At 41.1% G+C, this 22,147-nt stretch overlaps 1 protein-coding gene across 1 annotated transcript in view; it reads right to left on the reverse strand.

Annotated features, from left to right (window-relative positions):
• Positions 1 to 2,997: 2,997 nt before the first annotated feature.
• Positions 2,998 to 22,147, reverse strand: part of spred1 (sprouty related EVH1 domain containing 1) — a 40,602-nt gene continuing 21,452 nt past the window's right edge. The window contains exons 3-6 of the mRNA XM_084742643.1: positions 20,317 to 20,485; positions 14,407 to 14,453; positions 6,186 to 6,341; positions 2,998 to 5,717 (exon numbers count right to left, since the gene is read on the reverse strand). Coding sequence (XP_084598769.1) covers positions 5,019 to 5,717; positions 6,186 to 6,341; positions 14,407 to 14,453; positions 20,317 to 20,485 — 1,071 coding nt within the window. The 3' untranslated portion in view covers positions 2,998 to 5,018. The remainder of the gene's footprint in view (positions 5,718 to 6,185; positions 6,342 to 14,406; positions 14,454 to 20,316; positions 20,486 to 22,147) is intronic.

The raw sequence follows: 22,147 nt of genomic DNA on the forward strand, positions 1-22,147 counted from the left end.
GAATGTACACTTGTATGCATTCCCAAAGATATGCACAATTTTCCAAGATTGAAAGAGGATAAAAGACTAGCAGCAAAGTGGTTAAAACTGAAGTCTTATATAATGCAGGTCAAAAAAATATATATATTAAAGCAGACAGACACATGTTGCATATATAATACAGTACATGACAGGAAGTTGCACTGTGCTGGTTAATGCAGAATGAGAAGTGTTATTTTCAGCATTCTCTACACTTTGTATAAATGCACGTCCTACATTTTTGCTTCTCAGCCAGCAAGTTTTAATCAGGTTCAATCAAACCTTGGTTCAGCTTGCAATAATGCAGGGCAATCCAATCACAGCTCCAAGTCCAAAAAAGTTGGGACGTTGTGTAGAACATGAATAAAAACAGAATGCCATGAATTGAAAACACTTTTTGACCTATATTTGATTGAGTTAAGTACAAAGACAAGACATTAAATTTTCAAACTGATAAACATCATTGTTTTTTGTAAATACACACAGATTCTGAATTTGATGCCTGCAAAATGATTAAAAAAAAAAACTTGGAACAGCGGCAACAAAATACTGAGAAAAAAAATACCTGTTTGGATAATTTCACAGGTAAACAGGTTAACTGGTAATAAGAGACAGTGTAAGGATTTGGTATGGAGTCTCCAGTTGTCTAATCTGTGAAAGGACCATTAATACTGAAAGGTACACAGGCTTTGAAGCAACATATGCTGCCATCCAGAAATCTTATTTTCATTAAGACGATTCCAAGACACGTTCTGCACACGTCAAAACATTGTGGCTTTGTAGTAAAAGAGTTCAGGTACTAGACTGGCTTGTTGGCAGCGCAGACCTGTCCGCTGTGTGGTGCATTATGAAGCACAAAATATGACAACAGAGACACTGGACTGTCGGGCACCTGAATTTGTATATATCAAGCAACAGAATTTCACTTTCAAAACTTCGATCATCAGTGTCCTCAGTTCCCCAACACTTACTGAGGGTTGGTAAAAAGAAAAGGGGATGTAATTCATTTGTAAACATGCACTTTTTTGGAACATGTTGCAGGCATCAAATTTATAAAGAGTGTGTATTTACTAAAAACAATAAAGTTGATAAGTTGTCTTTGTACTGTATTCAACTGAACAGAGGTTTTAAGGTTTTGGCAAATAACTGCATTCTTTTTTTTATTTACATTTTATACAATATCCCAACTTTTTTGGAAGTGGGGTTGTACAAATGGGAGAATATGACAACCAACCAAACATTTGGTTACACACCAACCCCGCACTCACACACGTACAGCACACACACACACACACACACACTCGTGGGCACACAAGAACGTATATAGTAACACTCGCGCACCCACACACATGCACAAGTGTCATCACACAGAGCAATCAGACATTTAAAAACTCGCCATCGTGGTTAGATGCTGTTGGAGAATTAGGGTTTTAACAGTCGTTCATAGCTGATTTTTTTCTCTGTCAACACAATAAAATTAGTGATTGTATCTAGCAGCTTTATATGTATGTATATATATTTATATATCAAACTTTTTGAAACAAGTGGACTGCCACTACTGTACCGTGTTAGCACTATCCTTCCGTCTACCGTACAAAACTAGAGAGAGACTCTATTAGAAGCTCAATAGTCATTTTCCATCACAAAACGCCCTCTACTTTTCAATGTGAAATAATACTAAAAGGTGACCTATGTACATAATGCTGTCAATTGAAGCTACAGTATATGCTGACAGCAACGATAAATACAGCTCTATCTTTAAAATTTTCAAAGACAAAAGAAGCTGGGATTATTATCAGAACTTAAATATAGTGTTAAGTATTTACAGGTGTTTTGGAGTTTGGTACCAGGGGTTGGCCGTCTATATCTATCATCATAGAGCGTTAAAGTGTCCTGCCTGTCCTGTCACTGACTCAGTCTGCAGAGAGGTCAATGTGTTTCCCACGTTAGAAAGTTTGCATAGAAAGTAAAGGGAGCGTTGGTCGGGGTGGAATTAGGAAAATAAAAATAAAATGTTTCTCCGAGGCGCCACTACGTTGTTTTTAAACCAGGAGTGACAGGAGGAGAGAGGAGATGCATATCTGGAAATCTGCAGTTAAATATTGAGGGGAATCTCAATTAGCACTAATATCAAACATGCTTTATGGAGTAGGGATCATTTTATTTTTTGTAGCCACACATTCAAACTTAATTGTTTTAACAGTTTGGAGTTTGTTCTAATCTAAGTGTTGTTCTTTTGGGTGGGAAATGGGGTTCAAACACAGCTAGACTCTGGCCTACAGCATGTCTGTTTCCCAAAGGATCTTAAAGGAGCAGTTAGACATTTTGGCAATTACACTGATTTGCTTATATCAGTTAGACAAGAAGATTGATACCATTTTTATATCTATTGCTCAAATACGAAGCGAGCAGCTAGTTAACTTATCTTAGCATTAGGCATGGAAATGGGGAAAATGGCTCAACAAAACACTAATAAAGTCGGCCTAAGAGCACTGCTTAAGCTCAGTAGGTAACAGTTTATAACAACCATCATTAATAAATGGTATATTGCTTACTTTGCTAATTTAACTTTAATTAAAAGTTTACTAATTATAATTGATACTATAATTGACATTGAAATATTTTCATTATGTGTGCAACAGTTAATTAGTTTACCAATGCAATTTGGTATACAAAATATATAATAATCTTAATATAACAAATTAAAGCACTATAAATATTTATTATAATTCAACTGTTTGTTAACAATGAAATAAATATTAACTAAGTTAAACTGACCATCAATTTACCATTTATTAATGATTGTTATATTATTAGGATTATTATAATCTGTTACCCTCATCTACCTCTCTACAGTCTGTACAAAAACCACCATAGCGGGGGGTTATTTGTGGGCATCGCTGTGCCCGTCCAAGAAATAGTCCCTCATATAACCCCCAGAAAAAAAAACAAAAAACAAAAAAAAAACCCCACAGAAACTGACATTTTTAAACTTTGTTTTTGTCTTTGGGAAACACTGATCAAAAATTTTCCCCGCCAACTAATGGATTAATTGAGGAAATGACAGACCGTTTAATCAATAATGAAAAAAATCATTAGATGAAGCCCTAATTTGGACAGAGCGAGGCTAGCTAGCTACAGCATAATACTGAACAGGCAGATCTGACAGTGGTATTAATCTTCTCATCCAACTTTCATGCAATAGGTAAAGAAGATAATTTCCCAAAATCTCAAACTCAAACTATTCCTTTGGATGCTTCAGGAAAAAGGACACTGGTTTGTGCTGTGTCAAAGCCTTAATCACACAGTCAGTGGTGACATTACATGACATCAACAGTACATATGAAGACCTTTGCAGGCACGCGCGCATGCATGCACACACACGCACACACACAAACATAACATCTGTATGTTTTTAATAGCTAAGATACTCAGCATTCCTGAAACAATGCACTCATTCATTCATTCAGGGCCTGTTAAATGAAGACATACGGAGGGAGTGGACTTCGTAACTTTGGAGGAACAACGCAACACATGTACACAGGATATGAGGGGAAATTAAACAAAAAGAAAACCACTAAATCAAGGGACAAACATGAAAATTTGGAGAGGGTGCTGCAACCAAAGCCTGGAGAGCAGTGTTTTTCAGAAGGGATTCCCCTCCTTGCCAAATTAGATGTTAAATTAAGTCTTCTAAATTAAGTTTAAAATCTGAGGGATTCTCAAGAAAAGAACAGCCTAATTTAAGTGCCTCATCATTTATTAACCAAGGAGCACTGTAACCCCTATACTCACCAAAACAAAACTTGCTGGTTGAGCAACATTTCAGCCTTTGTTTAAAAAAATAAAATAAAATTATAAAAATGAGCAGGAAAATAACAATGAAGAAACAAAAACACCAATTTCACTACAGCAGTAAATAGGTGGACTAAAACTGAATGAAACTGTCATGTATTGGTTTAAATTTAAACGGTTCCAGAGGTCCTAATGCTATTTTAATGATGTGGAAAAACTATTTTGGGGAACTCTGCATGGTAAAGTCGTTACCATTTTTTTCCCTTCTAATCATGGAATCGATCCCTTTATTTTGGAATGCAATCAAATGGTCTGAATCACCTCGGGAAAGTAAAGCAATCATTTTAGCATCTTTAACTGAATGTCAAAAACTATACCTTCAAAAACAAGCTGTGACTTTTTGATTCTTTTTTTTCAACATTCGATGGAAAGGAAAACAAGGAATTGGCCATACATCCACCACAGCAACATCTCTCAAATGTTAAAATTACACTAAGTAGGGTGGTTAATGCACCACAAGAATTTGAGAGGGTTACCTTTACTCTGGAGGGGGGTAAAATACCTTTTCTAGTGCACTTTTCTCTGTCTAGTAATTACATTGTCAGCAAATGCTTAAGCCATGAAGGAAAGGCCACTGTTACCCAACTGCAAATTCACAAAAAAGCAAGAACAGATCCCTTTTAGCATACTCAAACAGTAAGTAGTTTTTTCTCAATGCAGAATAGTTTTGTTTTCTTTTTTTTGTCACTCTCTGTACAAAAGACAAATTTTCCTTCATAAAGTTACACATTTCTTGTTGTAGAGTTCTGACATTTGTGGCCTGGCTTTGTCAATGCATGAGTGTGAATGTGAAAGAGAGGTGTGTGTGTGTGTTTTGTGTGTGTGTGTGTGTGTGTACAGGTGTGTTTAGTAACATCTCCAAGTCTATTAATCTTGATACTTCCTCCTCCTCATCTCCGCAGATTAAGCTCCTGAACTTAGCTTGATGCTCAGAGCCCCCACAAAGCATTATGGTTTGTCCTCCACTGCTGCTTGTCGGCGACAAACACAAACTGAAATCTCCAAAAGCCCTCAGAGCTGGGGATCAACAACACATCACCCCGTCTGAGAGGGAATGAAAAAAGGATGCCGGCTTTGAATTTTCCGCTTTTATCCACTTCCTGTGTTAGCTAGCTTTGAGGGTGTCCCAGGGTCCGTCCGTCGGGTCACCCCGCGGCCTTGTGCTTGCCCCCGCAGCAGCGGCAGGCCTCGCCACAATGGTGGCAGGCGCGCAGGGGCAGGTAGCAGCACATGCAGGGCGCGATGAAGGAGAGCGCCACCAGGGCCAGCCAGCGCAGACAGAACTGCTCGTCAGACGTGTCACATGAGCAGGGGTCCGAGAAGTCGCCCTCGGAGTCGGACATGCAGTGGTACAGCATACTCTCGGCACACAGCATGCAACTGACTTTGTAGATGCACTGCTTGATGGGGTCAGGGGCGTCCTGGCACTGCCCCCGCCAGTTGTCTTCGTGGTTGAACATCTCCCGACAATAGATACAACGCGAACGCTCGCCGTCCTCTCGCCGCCGCCGGCCCTTCTTGGACTTGAGCAGGGGTGAAGGTTGAGTCTTGATGGCTGTGTCCTTGTCCAGACCCAGCCCCATACCTGTTCCAATGCCCATACCGGGGCCAGAGTGGGAGTCCCCACCAGGGCCATCTGGGAAGAGGTACTCGCACTTCTTACTGTCCAGTTTGTGGAAGGCTGTGGGGAAGTCCAAGTCCTCGCGGTCGGCCTCCGGTTTCCACATGACTGGGTGGCGGTAGTCCTCATAGCCCCGGAAGAGCACGTCTTTGCGTGGGTTGATACGAACGATCTCCTCGTCGTCCATGTGAAAACTGACGTGACGAGTCGACTTAAAGGAGACCTTCAACAGAGCAGAAATTCAGAATTATTTTACAAAATTAGAAGTGCAACCATTAATCAATTAGTTTTCAACTATTAAATTAATAGGCAACTCATAATTCTCTGTTTTCAGCCTTTTAAATGTGAATATTTTCTAGTTTGTTTCTCTTCTGGTGGTGCTCTTATGGAAAATCTTACTGAAATTTTTGGGGTTATGAAAAAAACAAGACATTTGAGAACATCATTTTGAGCTTTAGGAAATACTGATCATCATTTTACACCAACCTATGATATTTTATGGACCAAAGAAACTGATCGATTAATCAAGAAAATAATTGTTTCTTGCAACCCTATACAAACTATAAAAAATACATCATTCAGAGAATTTTAATCTTATGTTTCAACATTTTCATTACAAACAGACATAATTTTGAAGAATTTCTAATTCAGATTTCGGAGACGTGATAAGTTGGGTAGTGGTGAGACAGACCTGTGGAGGCAGGTAGCGGCGGTTGCTGGAGGGGAACTCGTCGAAGGGTTGTGCACGGACATAGCAACCCCTGAATGGCTCGGTGGAAACGACGTTGTTCAGGGGAGAGAAGGGCTCTTTCACTGGGGTGCAGATTGAGGGAGGTTCATCACACACCTGGAGAAAGACAGACAAAAAAAATGAACATTCTCTGTAAATGCATATGAAGAAAAACTAAAATATATCTAATGTTTCTCCTCAGAGGGTCACACAACAAGAAAAGACAAAGGTATTTCAGCCACTGAAACAATGAAATATATATAAAGTCAGTAATTTTACACAAGTTGCTAGTGTACTGCTGCCTCAATTTGTTATTTTGTTTGTGTTATTATGTGATTTCAGTATAGCTGAACTACCCTTTTAAAATGCCAACGTTACAATATCACACACACACACACACCAAAAAAAAAAAAAAAGGCAGTGATAAATCAGCACCTCCCATATTTCAGAAGTTGAAATTACTAATGATACCAATTTATTTTAGCTGGTTTCAGAAGAGTGATATTTGGCTTGTAAAACAGCAGTAGGAAAGTAGTTGTCTGACAGCATAGTAAAGCAGCGAAAATATTCTATATATAGCATGCACTTAAACTGATATTGATTATTTTTACTATCAACTGTAGGTAATACACTGAGGACCTCACAAAACCACACTGAATACTCTGCACTATCCCTTTAATATGCAACTTAACTGACAAAAAAATGAATGAATTATAATGTTGAGAATACTTTTGGGATTTGTTGTGACCAGTCAAAAATTTCATTAAGTAGTTTAAGGTATATATAAAAATAAATACCAAAAATAAGCATTAGCTGAAGTCCTCAACATCTATCATTCTCACAATCTATGTTACCATTACACTGTCAAAAGCACTAATGGTCGATCAATTCAGTTTATATTACCACAACTGTTTTGACTCAGGGTGTGTAGGCTGCGTGTGTTCCACTTGTAACCACCAGGGGGCATCCTGTGCCCACGCTCGGCCAAATGACTGTGCTGTGTGGTGATGACTCAAGGCCCCTTCTGTTAAGAACTCAGAGTTCCCATCAGCCTTGCATGTGTTCCCACAAACATTTTAACTGATGCAAAAATCTACAAACACGGGCCTAAAAAAAGAGGCGCTCGAAACGTGAAAATAAAGAGAAACGTTCCGTCCACCTCACACCAAACGATCTCAATGATTACAAGAAGGGAAGCAGCTCACTGTTGACATCAATCAGAATGAGATGTCTATAAATAACATGCCACAGTCTGCATCAAACATATTTTAAAATATAAATTTTACACACTGACAGCAATTAAACAGACCCAATTTAAATAGTCCAATACTTCAGTACTCATGGCAACAAAATCAAAAGTGATGGCTATTCATGATTCATGCATGCAGAGGTGATGAGAGCTGGGGGAGGATAGTCAGTCATTACATCAAGAACCATGTGATGATATTTCATGTCCAGCATTGTTTCAGCACAACCATCTGTATAACTTCCAGCCTGCTCAGGCACCAAAAAAAGCAGAATTAATTTAATTTAATTCAATTTTTTTCTCAATACAGCCTTTACAGATAAATGGTTTGAAAATCATTCAAATAAATCTGCAAAATACATGTTTTCAAGGTTATATCTGTCTCTGCTCAGAAAAACACAAACATGGACACACGCCGAGGTATCTTCACACGTACGAGTTCGATCCAACCATATTCGAGCTTCGTACACACTGGCTAGCTGTCCCTCTTTTCCCACACACACCCCGACCTCATCAAGGCAGGGTTAGTCCTCCTCTCCTCTCCTTCTCCCACCCTCTCCCTCTCTCTCCGCTCTGCGTGTGGAGGAGGCTGCTGGCTCTGGTTAGTCAGTGCCGTGTGTAAAGTAGCCCACGCCAGTGCTTTAACGCACAGCGGAAATCTGGTTTGCTCCCAGCTGCTGCTACAGTAATTACTGTCCTGTGGTTGCTAAGAGATGCTTCCTTTGACTTCTTTTTTTCCCTCTCTTTCTCTTCTTTTTTTCCCTCCTCTCTCCCCCCTCTCTAGACTGCTAACACATGGTGTGTGTATGTGTGTGTGTGTGTGTGTGACTTTGCTCCCTCTTTGCCTCCAAACATACTGAGTGGTGTAACACACATCCAGAGCGTCTGCAGGGGAATGTGAGGAATAGGAGACAGTGGAGGGAGAGAAGAGAAAGAACAGAACAGGAAAAAATGACTTTGTGTTGTGTTCGTGTGTGTGTGCATGTGTGCATGTGTGTGTTGGAGAGAGAAAGGGAGAATGAGAGTGAGAGGCCAAAGAGTCTGCCGAGGGAATGTCATAAACCAGCTCCAGCTGGAGAAATGCAGCACAGAACTTAAAAAGCCAGATGACAGCTGTGTGTGTATGTGAGAGAAAGAAAGAAAGAAAGAAAGAAAGAAAGAAAGGAGCAAGGGGTGGGGGTGAGGGGTGAGGGTGGTGGTGTTGGTGGTGGTGGTGTTGGGGGGGGTGAAATGGGAAACAGACTTGGGCTTCCTTTTAAAGCGCTTGCCTAAGCCCCGCCATTCAAAGGCATGCGTGGGGGCCAATCTGGAGCTGAACTGACCCCAGAGATGTGGCTAGGGTGAGAGAGGAGAGGAGAGGAGAGGAGAGGAGAGGAGAGGAGAGGAGAGGAGAGGAGAGGAGAGGAGAGGAGAGGAGAGGAGAGGAGGTGGATCAGGGATCTGTGCACTTCCGCCTTCAAAGGCACGGGGGCTCAGGACAGGGAAGTCTGTGGTCGGCCCACAGACTGAAAGTATAGAGAATATGTTGGATCTCTGAAGAGAAGATGATGTGCATGTTTGGACCTTTCATCACAAACACTAAATGGTTCCTGTCCGTTTACACGTGTTTCACACTGTAGAAATAGGGCTCGGCTTTAACGAGGCAAATCATGAGAGGTGCTCATCTCTGTGTCTTGTTGACTTGAAAACAAAAGATGTACAGCCAAGTTCCAGGCTACTCCCCACGTATCTTGTAAACAAATGGTCTGACATTTTGGGAAATGCACATCTTAGCTTTTTGCCAAGAGTTAGGTAAGAAAATCAATGCTTCTCTCTGTAGGTTAAATATGAAGCCATAGCCAGTAGCTGTTAAGCCTAGCTTAGCTAAAGACTGGAAGCAGCTAACCTGGATCTGTCCTAAGTAGAGCTGCAACACCAAGTCCAGTGTTTGTCAAACTTTTTATATTTCAGAAAATATTGACCCCTCCAAGTACCACCATTACGACCAATGTTAAAATCCAGTTGTGCAGGCCTACCCTATTCATGCAGGATGCAGGTTTATTCCACACAGTGGGACGGTGCTGTTGAGGCTTTTTGATTTGCACAGAGGTCCAGATGTTCTTACAGGACAAAAACTTGCCTTATCAGATGTTTTTTTTACCATGAGTTTAAATTAATCTATTTAATTTTTAAAAAACATTTCTAACATTGCACCACAAATCCACAAAAACCTGCCTACCAGCACTTCTAAAGCTCACTAATCAACATGTTAGATCTTGTTCAATATGTACAAAAACTGAATTGTAAAAGGTAACAAGGTGTGGTTACTTCACCTGGCCAAAAAATATTCCCACACCAATGCCCCCAGTAAAACCACAAGATGCCGTTTTTACTCTTTGGTGTTTGTACTAATTACGACAAAATCACATAATAAGTTAATTAGCCCTCTTTAAAGGTGCTGGCTGGTGGATTTTGTTTCGTTACTGGGTGCTGATACTGGCATAATTCACATATTAGATATCAGACTGATGTCTATAGCCATAGCCAAAACGCTGTAACAGAAATTAATCAATTAATTAGTGAATTAACAGTTCTACACAGATATCCAGTCATCCTATTCTGAATTAGATATAGATATATATATCTAATTAGATATCTAATTATTAGATATAATTAGATAGACTGGGCTTGCGTCAAGAACCCAACATAACGTAACATGAGACAGTCTGCAACTGAGTGAGCAAATAATAGCTGGCTAACTCAACATGTCCTCAGTTAGGAGATATTTTAGTCAAAAAAAAGGAAAAAGCAAACACAGCAAAGCAAGAACAGCAACTTGTATGTTAGGATTATCCACATTTGCTGATATCCAGGTATCAGAATCAGATTCATATTGAAAAAAGTGGATTGGTGCATCTCTACTTAGGACTTGCCAGATTTTTTGCTAAGCTAAGCTAATTGTCTGCAGGCTGTAGATTTACTCGTATAAGAGTGGTATCAATCTTCTCATCCAACTCTCAGCAACAAAGCCAATAAACACATTTCCAAATATATCAAACAACTCCTTTAAACCGCTCGTCCTCCTGAACATAAGGTGCTTTACAGAACTCTGTAGAGATACACCAAACCAGCCTGAAAGTCTCTGGCCTGTGAGTGAGGTTGTAAAAGTCAACTAGCCAACAAAACCTCTGTGTACTAAACTGATAAGAGAAAACTTCCTGCCAGAGCTAAATTAGATGCGGATGTTTTTCTGTGGCATTTGAAAAAAAAAGACGCATTTAACTTTGTACTCGCGGAAGGACTGTGGTGGTACGGCATAATTCCTGGCAGTGGGTCATCACAGCTGAGTAGGTCGTTGTGCAACCACTTTTTTTTTTTATGGGTAAAATATGTTGCATGTTCATCTAGTGTGTGTGTTGTGTGTGTTTCTGAGAGAGAGGAAGATTGTGGTAAGCTTGTGAAGGGCATACAAGTGGGTGCTGAGCCTCAGTGGGCAGGATGTGGGTGGAGAGGACTGTCTTGCATGTACATTCACACACTCACACAGACGTATATGCATACATGCGCGCACACACACACACGCACGCACGCACGCACGCACACGCGCGCACACACACACACACACACACACACACACACACATGTCCAGCGCTTGTAGCAGTGCAAGGCTATCATGAATTCCAATGAAAGATTCTTTTTCAGATGTCTGACTCTAATCAAGGAACTAAACAAGGTTTGATGATGACCTCCCATGCTGATGAAACATTGGTGTCTGCTTTCTCAACAAGGTCAAGGCGATTCAGGACCCATCTCCTGCTTCTACAGGGGCCCATCACTGACCCAAACTAAAGGCCAGAACATACAATAGGTTATCTGTGACTTTATGACAGAGTGTAAAGCACCATAGCTAAGATGACACCTTGTTATGCGCTGGTATTTGCTAGTTTCTTTGGCTGCAGCACTTGCCACTGGTTCACTTCTCTTTCTCTGTAGCCCAGGTCTCCGACCGCAACATTCGGATGCCAAATCACCATGGTGACACCCTCGGTGGCTCACTCACTGAACCTTGCGAACACCCCCTTCTACCCCCCTCCTGCTGCACATCCACCCCCCACCCCCCCGCTGCCTAGCAACAGCGGTGCCATTGGATTTCCTGTATGTTCAGGCTGATTCCTTAAAGAGGAACTTCGCCACAGGAACAGGAACATAGCTCTCCCTCCTTCACTGCTCCTCTACTCCACATTATACAGGATGTCAGATACCGGACAGGTCAAAGGTGATAATGACAAATCTTTGGCAAGTGAAGTCTTAGGACATACAGTGTGATGTCAAAGATAAGACCATAGGGACATCATTTGGAACTGGTGAAGAATTTTCAATAAACAGTGAGTTGGCAAAACTAGAAACACCATTCAATACAATATAGCGGCCTAGCAAATGATCCTTCGTTAGCTACTCCAAACAGTAACTATCCAATCATAGATTGCACTAGGCACACCAGGCCTGTCAAGTTTTAAATCTCTCCCCATATTGTAGTGGTGTGCATGGGACTATAAGATGTGTGAGTCTTTGAAAAACATAAAGCAATTATGCAGGGAACTAATAAGACTTTGTCTTTATTTGCTCTAAGCTGCAAATGTTAGCATGTCAGGCTAACTAGCTTACTACCTGCAGTAACTTCACCTCCAACAAAACGTATGTGAGATACCACTGCATCTGTCAAATTTAAGGCTTATTCTCACTATGGTTTAAATTTGGATTTGTTATGTGGGGGGTTTGAGGAGGATAATTAAAGTGGGCCAGCGACGACACATCACTTATGTCTAAGCCAGTTAAGGTCAGCTTCTATCCCAGGTCTCTACCTGGGGTGATCACAGACCAGCTGGTTGGGCTGGGTGACCTTCTCAAGGTCCGCTACACTTAATCAAATCCCTGCGCTTCATTTTCCAATGTTAAGGAGTGTACTTCTGTTATCTGTCATGTACATATACATGTCATATTTCACTGTACAATCAATGTTTGCTGGGATGTAGTTTTAGCCTCAGTCTTTTAGCATTAACACAGTGTCATGTACTGGGGTGTCACAACGTCAATATTAAACTGAAAATCAATCAAAATGAGCTTTCAATTTCAATAATCAAATTGGAAAGGCAGAATGGGTGACTCACAGTACACACAGCACTTCAAAGACAATACAGCATAGATAACTGGCTGTCGTATCACACTTAAAAATAAATCTATCTGATATTAAGTCTTTTTAAAGAAGAATTTGAAAATGTAAATGACAGTGGTCAGGCCATAAAAGCAATGACCTATTCATCTTTACAAATCAAATCTCAATAGTCTAACAATGGCAGAGCTGTCAGTGTAGAAAAAAAACTTCAAAGCAAATAGACTTGTGACCTTGATATTGAAAGTGAAATTGAATCGTTGATTTTGAGTACCACAACACCCCTATCAATTATGCAGCCATTAAGTAACTTTAATATTTCAGACCCTTTTGCAGGGCTTTCATAAAATGTGTCAAATGGAAACATTAAAAAGTAAGCTGAAGATGGACTTCTCTGCTGACTCAAGGAGTTTAAGCATTAGCATTAGCTTAAATTAGCTAGCAAGAGGCATCATTTCAGTTGACAAAATCCAGTGATCAGCTAGAAATGAGAGGCTGGTTTTGTTTACATCTCTGCAAAATTGAAGACTTAGTATTTCAACAATAACTAATTTCAATGTTGAATTTGCCACCATTAACACTGTAAACTGCATTTATGCGGAGCAAGAATGGAAAGCTTAACAAACACTGCAACAGGGCGGGGCTTAGTGAGGGGTCTGTTAAAACCTGTTGAGGTTACTATTTTCGTTATCTGTGTTCTCTGTCAGTTCTTCAGTATGTTTTGAAGCTGTACCAGTGTGTACATGACAAACTGCACTGTAAAAATGGGACCTCTCTGTCCAGTTTAATTAATCACTGTTGACAAAGTGACAAAGGTAGCATCTATGGCAGAAAGGTTGTATGTATTCAATGGTTTCTGCATTTCTTGTCACTCACTGCAAGTGTGCATTATAAGAACTGCCCCTCCTCCCACACATGAAGCCGTCTTTTCACCTACTTTGCAATCAGAGGTAGAACAGGTGACTGACGTTCCTGTAACAGGCCTCATATCTAAAACAAATCAACATGGGTGTGTGGACTTGAACTATATACCCGCTGCCTTTCTCTGCTAAAGGGAACATGGCATTCTTAACCACACATGTCAGCAGTCAATAGAGCGCCACATGCCAGGAATAGGGCAAACATACACAATTCTTAACACAGCACTCCTCAACAGTTCTCAACCTGTCAACAAAAAGAGGCCCGGTTCATGAAGCAACGCATTCATTGAAATCACAGAGCATTTCCACTAAGCTGCCTTTGAACAAGCAGCTCCGGAGGCGATAGTTATTATATCGGCATCAATTGTAACAAGAGTGACAGCTACCAAGTTAGATTGATAGAGACAGCTAAGCCTGCTCCAGCACATTCGCTGGCCAACACCCAGCTTCACCTCAGGGTCTGGCTGGCACTGGTTAAACACCTGTAAATCTCCAAGAACAACTGTTAGAAAACAAAGGCAGGTGTCAGCGCCTGGGTGGGACACATCAGGGCTCAAACATATGGCTTGGGTTCTAGCTATGACCTGCCTCCTATTTAATAGCAATGCAGTGCTCAGTGATAAATCTGACTTTATAAAAACCTTTACTAGGTGCACTGCAACATCGTAACCATCCATTTTCCCACTCCACAAAACAGAGACACTTCATTACAAATCATGTTTAACGTTTAGTTTTCTGAATTTTTTTTTATGCTTTAGTGTATTTTCTGGCAAAAAGGTGCTTATAGTCTAAATAATTGAACTTGAACAAGAAGTCAAGAAAAATAAATACAGAACACCAGACCTTCTCAGCTCTAATCTGACTCACCGGTAGTCCATCCTCGGGAGTATCCCCCTCCCCAAACGACCGACAACCTGGAAAAGAGAAGAACAAAGGGGAATAAATTACAGGCCTGACTTGATTATTTTATTCACTCAAACCAATGCAGGTGCTGTCACGGTTAAATAAGCAAATAAAATCTTACAACAGTTAAGTACGAACAGTTAGAGAAATAACAATACCAAAAACTCAAGGTACCATGATAAAAGAAAAAAAAACTCAACAATATTTACTGCAATATTGAAAAACAAACAAACAAAAAGGCGACTTAAAAATGTATTAAGTAGTAAAGCAGATGTGTATGGCATTTTTTGTTAGCATAAAATTCATTTTTCCTTTTAGTTTGAAGTGTGGACATAAAAAGTAGCCAGCCTTACCTAAGCATATACAAAGACATGTCTTTGACAATGAATAGCAGTCAGTAGTAGTCCTTTTTATAAAATAATATAATTACCCATGTAATATCACAGTAGTTGTCCAGCACATTTTTTTAAATTGTGATAGTCAATATATTGTTACTTTTCTACTAACAGCACGTAACCTGTCAACATTGTCTATGACATCAAAACTGCACACAGTCACCAATGGTATTACCGATATGTAGCATAAGGGCTATATAACCTGTCACATAGTACATATACATAGGATAATTTTAGTGTTGTGGATAGCTACGTTTGATTGACAAATACAAGGGAAGATTTGTTTTTGGAACTTATCCACTAGGGAGCAAAACCTCATGGAACACCAGTGAAATTGTGTAATAGACTCACCGCCTTCCATATAATATTTTCAAACCTTAGCTCTTTTTCTAAGAATATATGTAAATTTAGTATATTCTCCTCTACAAAGAATGTTTGAACCAACAGATTTACATCACTGATTCTTGTAAGGCCAGAACAGCACAAGACTTCTGCTTTCCTCTTGACTGTAGCCTAATGGGGAAATGAAAGCTGCTTTGTGTCAGTGGGGCACACACACGAGTTAATGAAATATGCATGCCGAGAATAATGTAACCCCGACCTCTGCTAAAACGCCATGTGCCATTTCCGCATCCAAAACACCTCATCTGCTGATGCTGGAGTCAGAGCTTATGTTTCAGGTATCAGGCCGACCATGTTACAGCTTTTCATTACCAAAGAGAATGAAACTGGATGGCGTAACCTGAGGAAGGACACTAATGTTACTGATATTTTAACACAAAGTGCTGTTTTGTTAGACCCTTTTTCTTCTGAACCAGAGTGACATTGTTCATGTCCAGTATTGTAGTACCATTGTCCTTAAAGTCAAGATGAAATGAAAAATGCCTTTTTAACCCTTCCCTGGCCATATTGTGCACCTGTTTAAATTACAAAAAGAACAACTGTTTTTTGTATTCTTATAACAAAATCCAATCACATTTTTATTCTGTAAAACAAAATATGACATGGGCTGTTACAGGCTTGAACAAACTAAGTGTCCACCCATCAATCAGAGCTAAGATTCATTAGATAGCTAACTAACATCAAAAACATTCAAATCAGTTCCTCCCAACATTGTCTAGCCTGCCTAATATCCTGTTTCACTTTGAAATGTGTCACAATACGAAAGCTAGACACTCAAAATGACATTTTATCTGGATTTTAATTTTAAAAACTACCCAGAAGTTCTATTAAAATACTGATCAGATTTTTGTTAATTTTAATTTTGTTCACACTTATCAACAATGTTAAATCACAACACCCGATTTTGGAGTTTAATGTGCGTCATTTTGTCCGCAAAGCATGAGGTTTGCAGTCCACTGAAGACATAAGTTTGTATTTGATGATCAAAAAATGAGGGAAAATTAATGAAAAACTAGTGTGAGAAATACTGCCTTAGGTCAGGTATGATGCATATTACATGTGTCCATGTCCACTTGTATGATCTCTTGTACTGTAAAATTTTAGCACCAGCTTCTAAGAATATGTGTGATTTAACTGTATTTACCAAAACCCTTTTACTCTCAATGGATGGCATCTCCTCTGCAAAGCATGTTTGAGCCAACAGATTAACGTCACTGATTCCTGTCAGGCCAGAATAGAACAAGACTTCTGCTTGTAAATAATACTGATGGCAAACAGAGCACTTGATTTTTAAGCAGCGGAAGTCAGAATATTCACAATAAAAGAAAACACTGTTAAAGAAACTTAACAGAAGGGGAAATGTTCGGGGCTACAGACTTGGCGATGTTCCAGAAAACAGGGATTAAACCATTTCCACTGGGACGATGGGGAAACTGTTTGTACCTGGGGCATCAAGAGATTCTTTTTTAAAAACTTAGGTTCACTTAATTAGGATCACCAAGTCCTTGTTTGAAGCACTGAGGCATCAGCCAGTCTGCATTTGGGGAGGGAATACAGCAGCGATACACAGTGAGGCCAGAAGAATTCAGTGGGCTTGTGTTAGACCCAGGCAGTCCATCAGTCTGTCTGTCTGAATCACATGGAGAAAGGTGTGTGTGTGTGTGTGTGTGTGTGTGTGTGTGTGTGTGTGTGTGTGTGTGTGTGTGTGTGTGTGTGTGTATGTGTGTGTATGTATGTGTGCGTATGCATTTCTCCACTACAGAGAGAAAGAGGCTTCCTGCAGCACGACTCTGGCAGTGCTGGGCCACGAAGCTGCCTGAGCCATGTGCCCGGCGTTGCCTAGGCAACAGAGGACTGCAAGACTGACACACGCACACACGCACACACGCACACGCACACACACACACACACACACACACACACACACAGGCAAAAACATATTCTCTCTCTCTCTCACTGCCTCTTCTCTCCCCACACACATTCACGCAGCAGTCCAGCAGCAGAACGATGCAACAGGAATACAGAAGAAGCTGAAGAGAGGCATTACACAACCCTGGCAGCATACACAAGATGCCAGGAGAGAGAGTAGAGCAGAGGCAGCGGAGGACAGCAGAAACAGAGAGAGAGAGGTGCAGGCACTGGGGAGATGAAGCTCAGCATCACCTGCTGTAGCTGACATTCACAGGAAAGAGTTGAAGGCTTTACAAGCAGACACAAACTGTACAGCCTCTGGGTGAGGTGAGCTGAGGGGGATGCGTTTAATCTAAGACTGACCAGCTATCGGAGAACCTTCTTCCTAAAGCACCCTGTTATCTGAACTAGGGCAGCAACTGTATTTTCAGTTATCAATGAATCTTTAGGTTCATTTCTTGATAAATCATACGGCCTATAAAATGTCAGAGCCCAAGAGGACTTCTTTAAATGCCCCCAAATCCAAAAGTATTCAGTTTGCTATCACAGAAGACTAAGAAAACTAGAAAATATTTTTATCTGAGGGGCTGGGAGTAGCATATTTTGGGTATTTAGTTAAAAAAAAGTATTAACTATTATTATTAACTATTAGAGTCTGACATTAATACCCACTAAGTGCCAAATGCTGGTAGATTTTTCATTTGGCATGTAAATTTCAGAAGCAACCCTACACCTTGGTGGGTAGGGTTGGGTACCAAACTAAGTACCGACATTAAATTTTGCTACCTGGGAGAGTATCGGGATGAGAGAGTATCACAGAGTATAGAGAAAAAGAGAAAGAGAGAGAGCGTTGTTAAGAGCTCATAGCAGCAGCGGCTTATTCAGTCACAGAGCAAAGTGAATGAGTGAGAGCAAACTGAAAGCGGTCACAAGTATGATTACATTTTTCAGATCTTGACACAGACAACAGTCGCTGCAGTATATGCAACATGAAATGCAAAGCTGGTGAGGGCAACATGTTTAACAAACTCAGGAAACAGCGTAACTAAAGGCTAAAGAGTGCACCATTTTTATAGCCTGAAAGTTAAATCCCCCCAAAGCAGCTGCAGCTAACATTAGTACACCTGCAGCCAGTGTTTAAACAGTGTAACTGTCAAGTGTAACTTGATCAACATCTTCACGTGATGGAGATAACTGGGCTGTTCACTGTGATAACTGTCCGGATTGGCTTGGTATTTTACTAGAGTTCCCCAACACTCAGCCTCACCTGGAACTGCTTACCAACATATTTAGTACACAACAACAGTGTGCGAGTTTCATTAGTATGTCCGAAACCTTAGTGTGAAACCAATATTTGTAAAGTTCTGACTATCAATGGGGAAATATTACAGTATGAAGCACAGTGGTGCTAACCATGACAACAACATAACAGGAAGAATATCCTGAGTGGGGCACTTTGAGATGAGAGAGGGAGGAATTTTGTGTGGTGTGGAAAATTAAATAACAAAATAATAAAAATAAAAAATGTCAAAATTGTTAAGTTTAAATTTGTTTTTTATGAAAGAAATATTGTTTTTGTTATTACAGACAGCTGAAACCAACCATATGAATGGTACCCAAACCTAGTTATTATGTATGAATGATACATGACATTTATATTTTGGCTGGTATTTTATGACATTTTACAGAGGTTGCAATCATAGATTAACCATGACAATAAACTTTAGTCTTTGATGTTATTTAGTAACTGCTAATGAATAAAACAATTTGTACAAGGGCAAGTAAATATTGCCTTAGGCAAGTAGATTTCTGACCCCCTTGTGCAACTGGACAAGTGAAGAAAAACATTAATGCTGAATCCTGCAGATTAATTTCTCGATTAATCACTCTGGCTATAAACCTTCAGAGCTCAAGAAGACTTCTTCGAACACTCCAAAGTCCAAAATTTTGGGGGCAACTTAAAAATGACGGACTATTAAAATCTTAGCTGATTAATTTTCTGTCTATTGATACATTTAATTCAGAATCTAGTTTTCTTACCAACTGATCGGCTCTGACCTCTGATATGACACCGTCGTCCTCATATTAACAATATTTTTATAGCAATCTATGATTCTTTGGTCTTCATCTTCAAATGACAGGAAGACGACAGGCAGAGCTATTTGCAAACCCAGCCCCACAGCTGTTGTCCATGATTACCTTTTACCTAGACTCTGTGTGGACTTGTGCCCAGGAAGTGCAAATCTCAGATAAACGCTTGTGGGCAAGAAGCGACTGATGCCTAGCGGTGATAAGCCTTTTACGATATGTTCTGCTGTACCTCCTCTATGCTCCCCAGGGTTCCCAGGTCTAGAGAGTAAAGGAGATTATAGCTCCCCAGCCAGCCAGCCAGCCTCTTGTGTAACACAGGGCTGGGTGGCAGATTGCTGAGCTGGCAATTCTCCTGCTAATTGGATGACTTTGCAACCTCTGGCACTGTACTGAAAAATAATGCTTATCAGGACCCAAAGCTGCTAACTAAAGTCAGAGACACAGCTCCACCCTAATGTAATATCCGACTTAGCTTAAAAATGGTATGAATGCCACACTGAAGACCAACACTTACCTTTACTTAGATTTGACTCGGCAGTCCTTAAACTGACTTACCAAGTCTGAGCTGCACAAAAGCTAGTTTCTTCTGACTAAAGCTCTGCCACCCCTTACAACCCCCCCCCCGTCCTACATCACCCACTGTCTGGGCACAACTTTGCCCTGCCGGTCTGTACAGGAAGCAGAGAGTTTATCTGGGCAGCTGGTGCTGATAAGATAACACGGGAGGGGTAATGCTTGGGTGAGTGAGCAGGTAGCAGTGGGGGGGGGAGTCATCAACGCTAATCAACGCTATGCATCTCTCCTAGAACAGATGCTAGGTCAGCCATTACAAAGCCAGTGACAAACAGGCAGGAAATACAGGCTGGAGACACCCGCTAACAGAATGTGTGCCATGTTCACACACAGACACCCATATTATTTTGCATACACTGGGTGGCTGCCAGCACACATAGTAGAGTGCAACCTCTAAGAGGGGATTCCAAACAAATCTGGTGTTTTGTGATAGGGTTCAGAAGTCCAAAAACAAACTTACGCAGGCACCATTAACGACCCACCAAAATTCAGACACACCCACCTTGGCTGATGTCCTCAATAGCCCGACGTATGCCCCGGTCAAAGGCACGGGCGTCAGCAGGGCTCTGGAAAGTCAGTCCGAACTTCTTGTCATTGATCCTCCAGTGATGGAAGATGGGGTTGACCTTGTTATATACTACGTCTTTTTGCAGGACACACTCCAGCACCACCTGGCAAAACATAAACAGTTTGAGAGTTAATAGATTGCATTAGCAATTTGAGGAGGCTTAGTAAACCCATACTTCAGTAGCCCCGACATATCGGTACCTAGCCGGTGACAATTGCGTTTTGCTGTTTTCACAGAAACTTGAACTAAAAGTTGCAAAGGGATTGGGATGCTTGTGGAGCTGTAATGTTGCATTCGAATAAAACTTGGAAATACATGGAATAGTTGGTGGCTAAAGAGTAGCTTTTTGTGGCCTTGAGCCTTGGACCATAGCTAGTGTTGAACCCTGCATTAGCACTCAACAATACTGTAGCTATATCTAGTCAAGCTAAAGTTGTTAACATGCATCCTGGAAACTGCATCATTTAAAGGTCTGGTGATGAAATTCACTGGGGAACACACATGTAAATCCTTCATCTTACTCCTCACCCTAAGCTGTTTAAATGTGTCGCATTCAATCATTCCATGGCAACATGAGTTAGGGAACAGAGAGAAAGAGGTTAAGAACAGAGGCCTGCATCTGGAACTACATAACTCCAGAGTTTCTAAAATAGAAATCGAAAGGGAAAAAAAAGTTGCTCTCAGCCCAATAATTTCACGTACTTCTTTGGATAATTTGTAAAACACACTCTAAATGGTGGGGTTTTCATTACAGATGATGATAAAGTTGGAGAGCAGTGGTGGTGGCAGAAGGGGGGGGGTTAGTATGTTTTGGAGCCAGGCAGCCCAAGTGTGTGGCAGAGAGAGACTGTGTTTCCAAAGCCTATTATTAATCAGGGCTACTGGGCCGCCTCCCGGCCTTCCTCTAGGCAGATTAAATGAAATGAGAGACGGCCATTACAGTCTTTGAGGTTTTCTTACCGACGTGCACGAGAGGTGGCTTAATGGGGTGTGAATGTGTGAGCGTGCGCATGGCGAGCTGCGTGAGCGAATGCGTGAGCGCAGGAGCCGGTGTGATGAAAAGCTCAATGACCCGAGCGCTACACTGTGCATCTTCGCTGTGCAAACGCCTCGTTGGAGGATAACGGTCACAAACCAATACTCCACAACTGAAAGCAGATGGCACAGCTCGCTGTCGATCTGGACAACAGTCAACACGCACACTTCAAGAGGCTGATACGTGGCAGCTGTGCAAGAGGTTGATGATATGTGATATGTGTGTCAGAGAGGGTGCACACAGGTCTACATTTCATTCTGAATGTCTGAGTGAGAGCTGCTTTTTACACTCGGTTGCAAATGTACAACAAGAAGATGCGTCTCACAATATCTGTCCTCGTGTCATTGCTGCATACATGCCTCCCCAAGAAGAGCAGGGGCAAAGGTTAAGCCTGTGTGTTTACCCAGAGCCAGTGGATGAGAGGGCTGGATGTGAGGAGGGATGGGGTGCTAAGGAATGGGTGGGGTGTGAGAGGGGGTCCACTGAGCCTCTGGGGCTGATTGTGGAGGCGAGACTGAATGGAGCCAGAGCAGGTAAGGTGAGCGCGCAGCAAGGCCGACGGAGGAGGAAGTATCACAGTTGCATGGAAGGACGATACTTAACACCACATTCCACACTGCGCTCAGAGAAAAGAGAGGAGGAGGAGCCACCCTGACAGAAGAAAAAAAGAGATAGCGATGGAATAGAAGCTGGAGATGTTAGCGGAGGAGAAGGACGGACACAGAGACA

The sequence above is a fragment of the Lutjanus erythropterus genome, chromosome 18, assembly GCF_056507025.1.
Source record: "Lutjanus erythropterus isolate fLutEry1 chromosome 18, fLutEry1.hap2, whole genome shotgun sequence".
NCBI lineage: Eukaryota > Metazoa > Chordata > Actinopteri > Lutjaniformes > Lutjanidae > Lutjanus > Lutjanus erythropterus.